Genomic DNA, 16,974 nt, shown 5'->3' on the forward strand with positions numbered 1-16,974 from the left:
TCAATAATGGAAATTTTGTTACAAAACGAATAACCGACACCAGAGGCATTAAGATGGTTTGGATCCCGGCTAAAAGAGAGCTCATTGTTTACAGTGTTATGAACGATCAAGTCTGTGGTTATACAGTACCAGAATTATAATTCGTTTGGAAATTTCACCCATAGCTCTAAGGCAACTGCTCACATTCTAGAAGATAATGCGTTTTTTTGTATCTCAGTTTGCTGAGAGCTATATTTAGAGACTGACGATTGATATGATGATAGAGGTTGATATGGTGGTTGGGGCTTTTCAACTCCAATAGGCTATTTCAGATGTTTGTAATTAAGTTTTACCTATAGACCTACTCTTATATGAATAGATGTAACCTATCGGTCAAGTTCACCTTTGAATCGAGCGTGAACAGGTGTAGGCCCTACAGCCAATTTTTGGGGAAACATTGCAGATGTGCGCACTATTCAAATCAAATTGTATTGGTCACATACACATGGTTAGCATATGTTATTGTATTGGTCACATACACATGGTTAGCATATGTTATTGTATTGGTCACATACACATGGTTAGCATATGTTATTGGGAGTGCAACGAAATGGGTCACCCATGCGTCACCAAGGCAGCGGATGATACTAGAGAAATATCACTTTGCTAACCAACTTTCACACAATCACATTATGTTTTTGTGTGACTTGTTATTAACATGGCTTTTCATTTGTGGTAAAATTAGCGAATGTGGAGATTTTGATTGGAAGTTCTCTGAGGCATCACGTGGTTTTGCAGAAGAGCATACTGAGCCGGGTGCGCACGTGGGTGACGCTAGGGCCAGCCCTCTCCGGGGTCCCTTTTGTTTAACTATCAAACATAAGCACCTTCCGAGATCCCGAGGGCTTCAGATGACAAAACGGCCAACTTCTTGTGCAAGGATCAATACTGACCGCCTATCGTTCTGCAGCCATGTCTAGGTCATTTTATGTCGACTCTTTGATTATCAAGGACACGGTGCGACCCATACCTCTTAACGAGCATCCCCGACAAGACTTCCTCTTCCCCATCAGCATGCACTCGCCCACCATGATGACGGTCACTGCGCCAGTGTGCCCGTCCAGGAAAAGCGGCACTTTCTGCGTCTGCCCGCTTTGCGTCACGTCCCACCTCCACTCTCCCCGCAGCGGCATTTCGATGCTGAAGAGTCAGTTCCCGAGAGCGGAGCCCCAATATTGTCAGAGGATATCAAACCACCAACAGTCTCCGCCACTGGCGCACCCGTCTGCACGACCTGTCTGCACGCCTGTCTACAAGCCCATGTACAGCGTCACAGACCCCATGAGTTACCACTGTCTCTCCATAGGTAAGAAGACTATGTGCTCTCTGACCACCTGTATCTGCAATATAACAACCTGTCAATTCAACCTTTGAAATTAGAGCGACACATTTTAATTGAACCACTACATAATGTTTGTTTGTTCGTTAGTCTATCCAATTACGCACAGTAAAACCAATGCAATGTATTTCATAAAACATGTACTGCAGTGTTAGAAATTTGGAATAGAACTATAATGTTTGGCTAAATTGTTGTCCTGTCTCCATCAGGCGCCTCTGAGAGCAGTCACATCCAGAATGGCAAGAGAATGCGCACGGCTTTCACCAGCACACAACTATTGGAACTGGAGAGGGAGTTCTCCTCCAACATGTATCTTTCCAGGCTCAGAAGAATTGAAATAGCAACTTATCTGAACCTCTCGGAGAAACAGGTGAAAATCTGGTTCCAGAACCGGAGGGTGAAACACAAGAAGGAGGGAAAGGGCACACAGAGGAGCGCGCACAACGGTTGTAAATGCGCAAGCGGTCACATGGATTACCCAAGGTCTGAGGACGAGGAATCTCTATCCCCTGCATCAGCGTCAGAGGAGAAACATGTCTCCCCAGTCTGAGGGCATCTCAGACTGTCACTGCACAGACTTCCATTACACTACTGGCACTTAGTCTACCATGGTTCATCACGAATTCTGCAACACCAGACGACATCCGGGCCATGAGATGCTACTTTCAGTCTGAGAAGAAGTACTGGAAATATCCTTGGTTTCCCCTGGTTAAATGATGTAGGCCTATTTGTATGTTCATTTTATGTTAACTGTGAATACATGTTTTATTTGTTGAAACATTAAAAAAAACAAGTGACGTTAAATCCTTCAGGGTTCAACCCAACGTCAAACGTCAGTTGTACATCCTCAGTGGTTGTCATACAATGCTTGATATCATTCTTATTAGTGTAAAGATGATGGCCGTTGATCCACTCTGTTTCATTTCTTATTTTCCCACGTGAAATTGTATGTACATAGTAGACTATGTGTATATAATATGTATATTTGTATTTATTCTAATAAAACATTGGTGAGTTGTATCTCAGACAAAAGGTTTGTATTTTAAGGGTTGGCATGGTGGATCTCTGATGCAATCCTAACAGGCATATTGCAATCCCTTAGCATATTTGTAAAGCTTTTGGGTTTGACATATTTGTCAAGAAATTGATGTTTTGTCTGTATTTTGACTACATTTTTTTATTTAATATAATAATTACACGCATTTTATCATGAGACCATTTCAAAGAGCATATTGGACGTCATCACAGGCAGGTGACCAGAGACGCTAAAATGAACAGTATCAGATTCCCATCCACGTTAACCTTAATTTACACCCTGAGGAAGATACTCTAGTACAGGGATCATCAACTATTCAGTCACGGGCTGATTTGTTTTCTTGAGTGGATGGTCGTGGGAACATAATTTTAGAATGTGTAGATTGCAAATTGACCACAAGAAACGCAAACAGAATGTTTGATTAAAACACAACCATTGCTAACATTTTTATGTGATCACGTCTCTCTATTAAGCGTGGGAATACTTGGGAACAGATTTCCAAAATTAAAATAACTTGGAGCAGATTTTCTTGTTTTTAGCCCTTTTTTTCTTTTTTTTTAATACTTGGGAACAGTTTCCCAAAATTAAAATCGATTTGAGCTGATTTATAGTCTTTATATTCTATTTTTTTTGCTCAGAAAACCTGGGGGGCCCAATAAAACTACCCGAGGGCTGCTAGTTGGGAAACCCTCCATTATGTACACTGAGTGTACAAAACATTATGAACACCTGCTCTTTCCATCTCATAGACTGACCAGGTGAATCCAGGTGAAAGCTATGATCCCTTATTGATGTCACTTGTTGAATCCACTTCAATCAGTGTAGGTGAAGGGGAGGAGCCAGGTTAAATAAGGATTTTTAAGCCTTGAGACAATTGAGGCATGGATGTGTACCATTCAGAGGGTGAATGGGAAAGACAAAACATTTGAGTGCCTTTGAACGGGTATGGTAGTAGGTGCAACGTGCACCGGTTTGTGTCAAGAACTGTTTTGTACACTCGGTGTAATCTATACTCATTTTAAGAAGATCAAGAATAGATGGTTTAAAATTCTTAAAAATGTCAGTATGTTCCTTGGACTAGGGTATGCAGTGTGCATCCCACAGGGGGGTGCTCCTACTCAGGTTAACCATGTTATTGTGTCCCTCTCTGAGGAGGTTGATAATGAGTTCATTCACTGTTAATGAACTATACTGGCACTTAATGAGAGTTCACTTGTTGTCTATACTTAACAACTCTCTCGCTCACTCAGTCACTCAGTCACTCACTCACTCATTCACTCACTCACTCACTCACTCACTCACTCACTCACTCACACACATTCTCATCAACCCCCTCCCATTATAAAAAATATAAGACAAATTAAAAAAATGGCAAATTATGATATAAAGCATTAGAGAAAACTAACATGTAACCTAAACTGACCTATTTCAACTCAGACTCAAATACATAGGCAGGCCTAAGCCTAATATAATTTCAAATTGGTCATCTGAAAGTGAACAAAAGCCTAAATAAATATGTTTGTTATATTTCCATTTAAGTAGACCTACATTCGTTATTAATAATTTTTTCATTATTATTGTTATTATTATTATTAACACCACCATTATTATTACGTTATTATTGATATCTGGGCTTTATTTTAACAGTAGCTACATAAAGTACTAGGCCTATAATTGATCCTGACCACAACGCCCTGTCCGGTTAAGCCCCGGGATAATAGACATTTACATTTACGTCATTTAAGAGACACTCTTATCCAGAGCGACGTAGAGTTAGTGCATTCATCTTAAACTAGCTAGGCCTCTATCGTCCATGTTATGTTGCTTGTCCATACGGAGTTTAATTGCTGTTTCAGTCCCACGTTGGCTGATTATGCTGCAATTTCTTCGAAACCACAGAACAAGGATACATAGAACTGGGCAAAGGCTTTGACAGGTTAGATTGTCCTGCCTTGGGACTCGCATTTAGCAGTGGACCCCCGACGGCTGCAGACTCTGAGGGCTTTGAAGAGACAGCTACAGGGTTCCTCGGAGGGCGAGAGAACGATTTGGTCACTGTTTCATTAAGCACTATTTGAACCTTTCAGTTTATGGTAAATTGAGGGGGCACGCTGTAAATGGAAGGATTACGTAGGAAAGGCGATAGGAAATGATCTAACGGTTAATTTAAATCGTTTGAGTCGACGTTTGGGGTACATTCCTAATTGAGAAGGGAAGCAGGTGAAGTTTTGGTCCCACGCAGGTCCATTCAGACCAGGAATAAATGGTCTCTTTTCACATCCCACTGGTGATCATATATTATTGAGGGAAAGCCACCTAATGAATATATATTGAAGTTCCTATTAATCGAATTAGAGTTCACCCCTTGCAGGTGTGAGAGTGAAAGACCACCGGCCCATTAAAACTGATTAACAAAGGAACTGCAGTTTTGAGAAAGTCTCCCCCTTTTCAGACCGACGGCCCTGACCTCGAACTGTCAGTCCACTATAATAGCCTGAAGCTCATGTTTATTATACCTTCAGGCCATGGAAAGACTATCTGGGGAGACAAACGAAACTCTCAAAAACCCCATCACAGTCGTGTAAGCCAGTCCAGTTATTGGCTACAATCAAAGAAAAGGAATAGCATGAAGCAGTTGTGTAAATTCCTGTGGCATTACTTTAAAAAAAATTGCATATTGGCCTAAATCATAAACCGTGATAAACCGTTTTCTCTTTGCCCGTGGAAACCTCTGGTTTGGTCATGAATCTGCAAGTAAACTTTGAATTGATTTGGATTTTAGATTTGAAGTACAATTCTGGCACTCGATAAATGTGACAACCCTCTCTTCTGAGTCCAAGGCCTTCGAGTGACCACGAATCATCCTGCCCTGTGTAGCCTATAGGGGCCAGGAGTGTCATGTGAGGAGCTTGCTTGTTTCAAATGGTGATGAAACTGTGAATTCTGGACACTGTCCCACCAATGCTGTCATTGGTGACTTAGTCTAGTGGTATCCCGGTCACCACACAATATGTGCCAGTAACTTTTGCCATGCTCTTCATAATATGCCTTTTCTAAAGTGTCCATTCATTTGTTGGATTAGAGTTGCCTCTTATCATTTAGTGGCTGAATTAATTAATATAGCTCTACAAAACAGAGGACAATGAACTGAATATGATGATATCGATTAAATACATTTCAGAAAGACCCAATTGCAGACCACTGCAACATAATAATGATAACACCTTATTTTGCAGAGTGATGTACTTTAGCTCAAGTGACTTATGAATAACTCTACCACCAGAATAGAGATGTCATAGGCCAATTGTTATATTCAGTTGTATTATGATCATAATGGCACATTTCTTTGTGTGTGTGTGTGTGTGTGTGTGTGTGTGTGTGTGTGTGTGTGTGTGTGTGTGTGTGTGTGTGTGTGTGTGTGTGTGTGTGTGTGTGTGTGTGTGTGTGTGTGTGTGTGTGTGTGTGTGTGTGTGTGTGTGTGTGTGTGTATAACATAATTACTAATCACTGCCCTACACTGAAAAAAGTAAAAGTTCTTCAATGGTTTTTCCTTGACTGATAAAGAACCTGTGCGTTAAGTGTCGGGTTCTTGACATGGCATTTAAGGTTCTTATGAATTCTAAAAGGTTCTTGAAATGTATGGAAGCCTGCAGATGTGTCCCTTTCATAGCACAAAGCAAATTGGCCAGTGTTAACTTGATTTTTCAGTTGAACATTTCTAGTGTTGAATCAATAGTTAAATTAACACTGTAAAGAGTTAAATTAACACACAGTGGTGTAAAATAACCCCAGTGATGGTATTAATAACCAGAGTTGAACCAAAATCGCAACCATCATTACCATACAGGTAACTGCCAAAATAATGAAATTACTTGAGTAAATAAGGGATACAAAGTATAATGAAAGCAGGTGCTTCTACACAGGTGTAGTTCCTAAGTTAATTAAACAATTAATATCCCATCATGCTTAGGATCATGTATAAAAATGCTGAGCAGGCCATTATTTTGGCTACCATGGCTATTCCCCTATCGGATGACAATGCCCGCATCCACAGGGCATGAGTGGTCACTGAATGGTTTGATGAGACTGAAAACGATGTAAATCATATGCCATGGCTGTCTCAGTCATCAGCTCTCGACCTAATTGAACACTTATAGGAGATTTTGGAGTGCGCCTGAGACAGAGTTTTCCACCATCATCAACAAAACCTACAAGCTCTCACAATCTCACATCAGAATTAGTCGTTCATCCATGTTTCTCAAACATCAATATTCAAAGTGTTTAAGGTTAAGGTTAGGCATTAACTCTGAATGGTTAAGGTAAGGGTTAAGGTTTGGGATAGGCTTAAAAAAAAATATAAAAAACATTTTTCTATCCCTGTACTCAAACTTTGGAATGCTTATGGCTATCTGCCATCCATGTCAACTCCCTAGCAAAACCAAAACGTACTTGAAGATAACAGCGCTCACTGTTGCCCCTAGTGGCCAGTTTCCACGCCCTCTCCCGACGTGACCTGGCTGAACAAAATACCAAATTATGGAATTCCTCATGGAAGAATGATGTCGCATCCCTCCGATAGAATTCCAGACACTTGTAGAATCTATGCCAAGGTGCAGTGAAGCTGTTCTGGCTCGTGGTGGCCCAACGCCCTATTAAGACACTTTATGTTGGTGTTTCCTTTATTTTGGCAGTTACCTGTATTTCCCAGCATGCTCTATTGTAGGTTGATTTTTAGAATTCTTTGTTTAAATATCTTTGTTTTTGCATGCACATTGATTGAGTACTTAATCTTATGCTACTTAATATATATATATATTTAAATTACTATTCCAATCTGTTACATGGATTTATTGCACCCGATACTGAAATGGTTGCTCCAGTTTATATATTTCAGGTAGTCTCTTGTAATAGTTTTCAGCTTTGGCAGTCATTAAAAAGGCAGGTTGCGGGTGAATAAAAATTCCAAACGCTGGCTGTCCACACTCTGGCCGGATCCCAATAGGATTAAAAGAGCCCTCCCATTTATGGTTCTTCAGAGATTCGAAAATGGTTCCCCTATCACTCTCAATAACCTGGTTCCAACTTGCAACTTTATTTTTAAGAGTGTACTTACATATGTTCCCAGTTGTTCCATAAATGGAGATGGTGTTATTTTATCAGCTAAACCAGTCATGGTGAATGACAGCTTTACATACAGTATTTACAAAGGAAATAAATTAAACACCCCTTTGATTACGAAAGGTGGATGAAGTAGCCCTACATTTCATGCAACAAGTCATAGTGAACAGTTATTCGTTTAGTGTCAGTCACGTGACTAGGGTCAGGTATGCACTCATAAGTGCACTCCAGGTTGTGGCCTCACTTGAAGGATATATTGCAGGGACGTACATAAACGTCCTAAACATTATCGCTGGGGGAAATTTGCTCAATAATGGATACCTCGGGTATTTATGATGGTGGGCGCTTCCAACTGCCGTCACTGGAGGAGTATGACTCTAACCCTCCCTCCTGCCGCTACAGCTGTGACACCGAGCAGGTACGGATCCCCATTCCCGCTTGTGCCTCTGTCGAACACCAGAGTAAGGGGACTTTACTGCCCTACGATCTACCTCCCTGTCAGTACTCGAGCCCTGTTCAGACCCAGACCCAGGACCAGGAATACATGACAGGCCAGGGTCGTGTACCGGACGACTACCATCCAGGAGACGGCCCAGTAGTGGGGGGAGAGTCCCTGGGACACTTGCCATTCTCCTGGATGAGGAGCTCCAGAGTTAATTCGTATCAATCACTCCCAGGTGAGCAGGCTACTTTGGGGCTACTTCATTATTACAATATTTTTTTTTGTCTGCTTGTCATAATTGTGAAATTGTTTTTCTATTGATTTTTATTAGGCCTACACTTATGTTTTGAATCGATTCTGTGTCTGACAGGTGAAATTAAATGAGAGATGAGGGAGCAGAGCAAAGGTTTCACAAGGCATCAGAACTATGCCTAACCTAGAATAAATAGCTTTAAAGTATAAGAGTAAAAATGCGTACAAATCGAGATAAATTAACTGAAAAAAATAGCTACACTCCTTGTAACCTTTTATAGTCTTTTTTAAGGTGGTCATTCCGAGAACTCAGACCAACACAAGCGGAGCCGCACCGCGTACAGCCGGGCTCAGTTATTGGAGCTGGAGAAGGAGTTCCTCTTTAACAAGTATATCTCCAGGCCTCGCAGATATGAACTGGCCACCACACTCAACCTGACGGAGAGACATATTAAAATCTGGTTCCAGAACCGGCGGATGAAGTGGAAAAAAGAAGAAACGAAAAAAAAACATCTGACCACCACGAACCGGAGCCTTCCAATAACAATTTCTAAAACGTTTGGAGCAGCATATGACCCTGGGTTTGAAAACCATGCCGGATAATTTTTTGCTCTTGCCTTTTAAATCATATACTGTATGTCCTTAAACTTTATAGCCTACGTTAGGCCTATTCCGAGGTTCAATGAACAGTTTACAATTTGAAGTTGCGAGCTATTAAGTTATTTATACAGTTAATGTGCATATCTAAGTAATATGTTAAGTAGTTGCCACATTGATTTAAAATATCTCACATTTTAATTAAAATGGATAAAATCACCCATTTGTTTCACTCGGAATTTATTGTCTAATTTATTTTAGACATACAACAGTTTACATAAATTAATCACTTGTTTACTGGGTTCTAAACTTGCATGATTAAAAGCATGATAGGCCTACATTAATTAATTATCCATGTATGATATGAATCAATTAATGATTGTGTTGAATAGATTGAAGTCGAAATTGGAAGAATATCCATATTCTGAGGCAACTTGGTCTCAGAGCATTTCGTATTAATCTGTACATAAATCACAAACACTCCATTTAGTATATGTTACGTTTTATATGGTATGTATTCATTTGTGGATGTCCATCACCCATTTCATATGATATGTTACGAATTACAATTCATATTATATGTTACGAATTTTCACAAAATACTACATGTTATGAATTTGCAAAATGTATGATATGTTAAGAATTCTAGCTAGGTGGCTAGGTGGCTAACATTAGCTCGCTGACTAATGTTAGCTAGGCTAGGGGTTAGGGTTAAAGTTAGGGTTGTTTACGAGTTAGATTAAATAGTTAAGTTTAGGGTTGGGGGAAGGGTTAGCTAAAAGGGTTAAGGTTAGGGAAAGGGTTAGCTAAAAGGGTTAAGGTTAGGAGAAGGGTTAGCTAAAAGGGTTAAGGTTAGGGGAAGAGTTAGCTAACAGGGTTAAGGATAGGGGAAGAGTTAGCTAACAGGCTAAGGTTAGGAGAAGGGTTAGCTAAAGGGGCTAAGGTTATTGGAAGAGTTAGCTAACAGGGTTAAGGTTAGGGGAAGAGTTAGCTAACAGGGTTAAGGTTAGGGGAAGAGTTAGCTAACAGCCTAAGTAGTTGCAAAGTAGATCAAAAGTAGTAAGTAGTTGAAAAGTTGCTAATTAGCGAAAATGTTAAAGTTGTCCGTGATGAGATTCAAACTGGCAACCTTTGGGTTGCTAGATGTTTGCGTTATACGTTGGGAAATGCCTTCAAAACTAGCCACTAGGGGCAGCAATGAGTGCCATTACCATCAAGTGGGCAGGGGTGGTGGAAGGGCGCTATCCCATGACTCTGGTTCAGAAGGTTGTGTGATTGATCCCCAGGCAGGTTACCCATGATACAACTCAGTATTCTATGTCCATCCATGTTTAAAGGACATTGTGAGATGAAATGGAAACCAGACACTAGGGTCAACAGTGAGTGCTGTTACCTTCAAGTAGGCATGGTGGATGGGTGCAAGCATCTGCCTATGTTTGCATATTTGAATCCAGCAATAGACAGTTGTTTTTGATATTTTTGTTTTAAGCCTATCCCAAACCCTTACCTTAGTCATTCAGAGTTAATGCCTAACCTTAACCTTGGAACGATTCAGAGAAGAAGCCAAACACTTTCACTTTTGACATTTGGAATTTGATGTTTGAGAAACATGGATGAATGTTAAAATCTGACATGAGACTGTGATAGCTTGTTGCACTCCTAGTCGTGGACACTGGTTTGTTATTTTTGGTTTTAACCCAAACCTTAACCCTTACATGCTGACCAGACCGCCCAAGATGTGTGTGCAAGCGTTGCAAAATAAATGTACACATACATGTTATTCAGTCATTTAATCCAAACTGCTTGTGCGTGTCAACGGGCGTCTTCGTAGCCAGGTGCTAAAATAGAACTTGGGATAAAACTTGGTTCTATTTTAGACACTTGACACGCTCCAAGTTTTTGGCATCTACTCCTTGGTTTTTAAGAGCATATACCCACATGGGTGATTGAAAGGGGCGGCAGGTAACCTAGTGGTTAGAGCATTCGACTAGTAACTGAAAGGTTGCAAGATCGAATCCCCGAGCTGACAAGGTAAAAATCTGTTGTTCTACCCCTGAACAAGGCAGTTAACCCACTGTTCCTAGGCTGTCATTGAAAATAAGAATTTGTTCTTAACAATTTTTATAAACCTGCGGCTAAAGATAACAAAATACCTTTTCAAAATGAAGAACAATGCATATTGCAACATTTTCTCTTTCAGGGCCCTGTCATAGCCTAACTCAGAGAAAGTGAAAAGAAGAAAAAGGGACCAGCAGAATGATGGCAAATACCCAGAACAAGTATGACTCCCCCCCGAGTTTGAACAAACAATTAAGTCACTGTGTCACCTCCACTGTTTGTGCAAATGCAGGTTGCTCAGCAACACTCATCAACACAAATCAACACAACCGAGCGACTTTACTTTCAGCCAATAGGGGTAGGATTAAATACATGGTATTTTTGTAAAATCCTGGGCTATTTTTAAACATCAATGTTGGCTGATATGAAAATGTAATTCTTTGACGTTTTGAGGTCGATTTTGCATCAGGACTATATTCGTTTTTAGCAGGTTCTCTTGTAATTTGAAGTTCAGTTATTCAAATCTCTATTTGACTCATTCATTGTGTACTCTGAGGTCATCTGGACCAACCTTTTAAGCTAAATATGACGTATGCACAAGTCATTTTCATGTTGTTAGAATACTAAGATAAGGATATTTGTGTTTGAATGGGAGTGGAATGGAATGGGCTGCACCTTTTGGGTGCGGACCACTGTGTGAAACGACGAGAAAGCCCCTACAGTCGCAAGGGCGCGTTTCAGCAAGCTAGACAGCGCTCGAGGGGACAGATAACCCTATACCATGCAATGACCACTGAATATGCTCTAGAGACAGTAGACTATGCCTAATTTTACGGAAAAGCCATGTGTTTGAATGTCTGAAAGTGAAGTTGCATTGCTGATTGAAACAGCCTAAGATTAGATGAGTTTTGTTGGTCTATCTACGAATTACCTTACAAAAAGCTTAAAGCGGCAACCAGCAGTTGAAACAATAACAAAGAGCGTCCCCCCCTGTATCGGTAAAAATCTGAGGGACTGGGTCGGAGAAATGTTACAACTCTCAAATTCATAGACAGAGCTATGGATGTAAGGACTGACCAACCATGATATCAAAATTATAGTTTAAACCATGTTTTTAAGTTATGTAGTATCTGTTTAAATGTCCTTTGTTAACAAACATTGGATTAAAACAAACTTATATTTTGGTTTCTGTTGGGGTGCGACAGTTGAACTAAGCTAATGGGGAATTTATAAGTTATATTCTTCAATAATCAATGGGTAGGCAACTACATATCATTCATTTCTAAGTCCAAGAATGGATGTAGCAACTGCAGATTGCTCCTCTGGCATTACGTTTTAAGACGGCAATGTCGATTTCAACAGGGTGTGTATCTTCACATTTCTGTGGTGATTAAGATACATATTTTTGGCCTATCCTAATTCAAAATATGCAGATGTATGCCTTAAGTGACATATATTCTGCCCAGGGACAACACAAATATCCATTTGACCTTATATATCACTGATTAGGACCTTTCATATAGCTCTATATAACAATGTTTTTGTCTTCATATAGCCTAAGTAGTGCAATCTCTTTGGAACTTAGAGGGCTCTCCTAAACTGCTGTTTAGAAGTCTCACATGGCACATCCATAGATAGCTTATTCCTATTCATTTCTATGGGTTTACAGTATTACAGGCTATTGAAACTGTCATTTTGACTGATGCTGGGTTCAGACACTAAAACAGGTCTGGAAAAACAGTTTGTGGTCAATTATTGACCAAAAAGCCTCCAGTTGAAACCAAAACCATTTGAATGCCCCCTTGTGGATGCTTGCTTCTCAGTGTCAGTAGGCTACAGGTAACTGACAAAATAAAGGAAACACGAGTAAATGAGGGGTACAAAGTACATTGAAAGCAGCTGCTTCCACACCGCTGTGGTTCCTGAGTTATTTAAGCAATTAACATTCCATCATGCTTAGGGTCATGTATGAAAATGCCCAGTTGCCCATTATTTTGGCTACCATGGCTAGAAGAGAGCTCAGTGACTTTGAAAGTGGGGTCTCAAAGGACCATTGGGGGTTTAAAGGGTGCGAATGTGTGTGTTTCTGTGTGTCAGTCACCAGATCTCAAGAGATTCTGGAGCAGTGCCTGAGACAACATTTTCCACCACCATAAAAAAAAAAATGATGGAATTCCTCATGGAAGAATGGTGTCGCATCCATCCAATAGAGTTCCAGACACTTGTAGAATCTATGCCAAGGCGCATTGAAGCTGTTCTGGCGCGTGGTGGCCCAATGCCCTATAACGACACTTTATGTTGGTGTTTCCTTTATTTCACAGTATGCAATCTTTTCTTGTTGGTAGTCAATTAATGTTATCGTCCTGATCCCCAGTTGGTTATTGGGTGACACAATTCATGAATTACATTTCCAAATTATTACTATAGACCAGGGGTCCAGAAACTTTTTCACCTAGGCCCCATCATTGGGGAACATCTGTAATTTTCAGGTTTAATGAAGCTTATATCCTCGAATTCCATAGGCCTACATTTTGCCATGGCATGGATTTTTTTCTTCATTTTTAAAGCTCATTCCCTGCAATTCTACACACTTTTCCATGGGTTGGAGAGAAGATTTTGCAGTATTAAAGGTTATTTCTTGCAATTGAACACTTTTGCCATGTCTTATGTGTGTTCGGTGTGATATCTGAGTAACTCAAACATCACAACAAAATCAATGGGCTAAAACACTTATCTCAAAAACATTAGCTGACATAAGTCAGTTGATCTAGACATTTCTGAAAAGTTATAAATAGCTCTCTAAGGTCTGCAATGACTGACATGACAAGAGGAACTGATGATGCACTATCCAATTTCGAAATTGCACCTTGTGCATTGTACTATTACAACTGTCCAGAGTAAGTTGAAAGTCTGATTGAGTTCCTTAAATAAACTTAAAACGTGTATTATTTATTTTAACTCCGGGCCCCGTTCTGACCATGCCCCACAGTTTGGGAAACACTGCTACAGTATACACTGAGTATACAAAACATTAAGAACACCTTCTCTTTCCATGACAGACGGACCAGGTGAATCCAGGTGAAAGCTATGATCCTTTATTGATGTCACTTGTTAAATCTACTTCATTCAGTGTAGATGAAGGGGAGGAGACAGGTTAAATAAGGATTTTTAACCCTTGAGACAAGGATCGTGTATGTGTGCCATTCAGTGGCTGAATGGGCTAGACAAAATATTTAAGTGCCTTTGAACATGGTATGGTAGCAGTGGTGTAAAGTACTTAAGTAAAAATAGTTGAAAGTACTACTTAAGTAGTTTTTTGGGGTATCTGTACTTTATTCTACTATTTATATTTTGGCTACTTTTACTTCACTACATTCCTAAACAAAATGATGTACTTTTTAGTCCTTACATTTTCCCTGACACACAAAATTACTTGTTACATTTTGAACGTTTAGCAGGACAGGAAAATGGTCCAATTCACAATCTTGTCAAGAGAACATCCCTGGTCTTCCCTACTGCCTCTGATCTGGCGGACTCACTAAACACATTCTTAATTTGTAAATGATGTCTAAGTGTTGGAGTGTTGGATGTCTAAGTGTTGGAGCATGCCCCTGGCTATCCGTAAATGTACTTTTTTTTTTTTTAATGGTTCTGTTTGGTTTGCTTAATATAAGGAATTTGAAATGATTCATACGTTTGATTCTTAAGTATATTTTATCAATTACATTTACTTTTGATATTTAAAACCAAATACTTTTACACTTATACTCAAGGAGGATTTTACTGGGTGAGTTTCACTTTTACTTTTGAGAATTTCAATAAGCATTTTTCTACAGCTGGCCATGCTTTCCACCTGGCTACCCCTACCCTGGTCAACAGCACTGCACCCCCCACAGCAACTTGCCCAAGCCTCCCCCATTTGGGGCGGCAGGGTAGCCTAGTGGTTAGAGCGTTGGGCTAGTAACTGGAAGGTTGCAAGTTCGAATCTCCGAGCTGACAAGGTACAAATCTGTTGTTCTGCCCCTGAACAAGGCAGTTAACCCACTGTTCCTAGGCTGTCATTGAAAATAAGAATTTGTTCTCAACTGACTTGCCTAGTTAAATAAAGGTAAAATAAAATGTATCTTTCATCCAGATAGCTGATGTTCTGAAAGAGTTGCAAAATCTGGACCTGTACAAATCAGCCGGGCTAGACAATCTGGACCCTCTCTAAAATTATCAGCCGAAATTGTTGCGTATCGTCTGAGATCCCCAAAGATTGGAAATCTGCCGCGGTCATCCCCCTCTTCAAAGGGGGAGACGCTCTACTGCTACAGACCTATATCTATCCTACCCTGCCTTTCTAAGGTCTTCGAAAGCCAATTTAACAAACAGACTAGACCATTTCAAATCCCAAAGTACCTTCTCCGCTAATCAATCTAGTTTCTGAGCTGATCATGGGTGCACCTCAGCCACGCTCAAGGTCCTAAACGATACCATAACCGCCATCGATAAGAGACAATACTGTGCAGCTGTATTCATCGACCTGGCCAAGGCTTTCGACTCTGTCAATCATCACATTCTTATCGGCAGACTCAACAGCCTTGGTTTCTCAAATGACTGCCTTGCCTGGTTCACCAACTACTTCTCAGACAGAGTTCAGTGTGTCAAATCGGAGGGCCTGTTGTCCGGACCTCTGGCAGCCTCAATGGGGGTGCCACAGGGTTCAATTCTCGGGCCGACTCTTTTCTCTGTATACATCAATGATGTCGCTCTTGCTGCTGGTGATTCTCTGATCAACCTCTACGCAGATGACATCATTTTTTATACTTCTGGCCCTTCTTTGGACACTGTGTTAACTAACCTCCAGACGAGCTTCAATGCCATACAACTCTCCTTCCGTGGCCTCCAACTGCTCTTAAATGCAAGTAAAACTAAATGCATGCTCTTCAACCGATCGCTGCCCACACCTGCCCGCCCGTCCAGCATCACTACTCTGGACGGTTCTGACTTAGAATATGTGGACAACTACAAATACCTAGGTGTCTAAGACTGTAAACTCTCCTTACAGACTCACATTTTAGCATCTCCAATCCAAAATGAAATCTAGAATTGGCTTCCTATTTCGCAACAAAGCATCCTTCACTCATGCTGCCAAACATACCCTCGTAAAACTGACTATCCTACCGATCCTTGACTTCAGCGATGTAATTTACAAAATAGCCTCCAACACTCTACTCAGCAAATTGGATGCAGTCTATTATAGTCCCATCTGCTTTGTCAGCAAAGCCCCACCACTGCGACCTGTATGCTCTAGTTGGCTGGCCCTTGCTTCATATTGGTCGCCAAACCCACTGGCTCCAGGTCATCTATAAGTCTTTGCTAGGTAAAGTTCTGCCTTATCTCAGCTCAATGATCACCATAGAAGCACCCATCCGTAGCACGTGCTCCAGCAGGTATATCTCACTGGTCACCCCCAAAGCCAATTCCTCCTTTGACCGCCTTTCCTTCCAGTTCTCTGCTGCCAATGTCTGGAACGAACTGCAAAAAAATCACTGAAGCTGGAGACTCATATCTCCCTCACTAACTTTAAGCACCAGCTGTCAAAGCAGCTCACAGATCACTGCACCTGTACATAGCCCATCTGTAAATAGCCTATACAAGTACCTCATCCCCCATACTGTTATTTATTTTGCTCCTTAGCACCCCGGTATCTCTACTTGCAAACTCATCTTCTGCAGATCTATCACTCCAGTGTTTAATTGCTATATTGTAATTGTTTCACCACTATGGCCTATTTATTGCCTTACCTCCCTTATCCTACCTCATTTGCACACACTGTATTTAGACTTTTTCTATTGTATTATTGACTGCATGTTTGTTTATTCCATGTGTAACTCTGTGTTGTTGTTTGTGTCGCACTGCTTTGCTTTATCTTGGCCAGGTCACAGTTGTAAATGAGAACTTGTTCACAACTAGCCTACCTGGTTAAATAAAGTGAAATAAAAAATAAAACTTGAGTAATTTTCTATTAAGGTATCTTTACTTTTACTGAAGTATAACAATTGTGCACTTTTTCCACCACTGTATGGTAGTAGGTGCCAGGCGCACCGG

At 40.6% G+C, this 16,974-nt stretch overlaps 1 protein-coding gene and 1 pseudogene across 1 annotated transcript; both read left to right on the forward strand.

Annotated features, from left to right (window-relative positions):
* The first annotated feature begins 906 nt into the window (after positions 1-906).
* On the forward strand, positions 907-2,398 carry LOC129854767 (GS homeobox 2-like). The gene is made up of 2 exons (XM_055921918.1): positions 907-1,345; positions 1,588-2,398. The coding sequence occupies exons 1-2, from the start codon at positions 952-954 to the stop codon at positions 1,926-1,928; spliced, it is 735 nt and encodes a 244-aa protein (XP_055777893.1). The 5' UTR covers positions 907-951; the 3' UTR covers positions 1,929-2,398.
* A 5,436-nt stretch (positions 2,399-7,834) lies between these two features.
* On the forward strand, positions 7,835-8,987 carry LOC129854768 (pancreas/duodenum homeobox protein 1-like; annotated as a pseudogene).
* Positions 8,988-16,974: the final 7,987 nt, after the last annotated feature.

This window comes from Salvelinus fontinalis, chromosome 5 (genome assembly GCF_029448725.1).
Source record: "Salvelinus fontinalis isolate EN_2023a chromosome 5, ASM2944872v1, whole genome shotgun sequence".
NCBI classification, from domain to species: Eukaryota; Metazoa; Chordata; class Actinopteri; order Salmoniformes; family Salmonidae; genus Salvelinus; species Salvelinus fontinalis.

What these genes read in the sequence shown, in the direction of transcription:
- LOC129854767 (XM_055921918.1), top strand. Translation starts at nt 952, where the DNA reads ATGTCTAGGTCATTTTATGTCGACTCTTTGATTATCAAGGACACGGTG. An exon ending in TTACCACTGTCTCTCCATAG is followed by an intron (nt 1,346 to 1,587) that starts GTAAGAAGACTA and finishes TGTCTCCATCAG; the next exon opens with GCGCCTCTGAGAGCAGTCAC.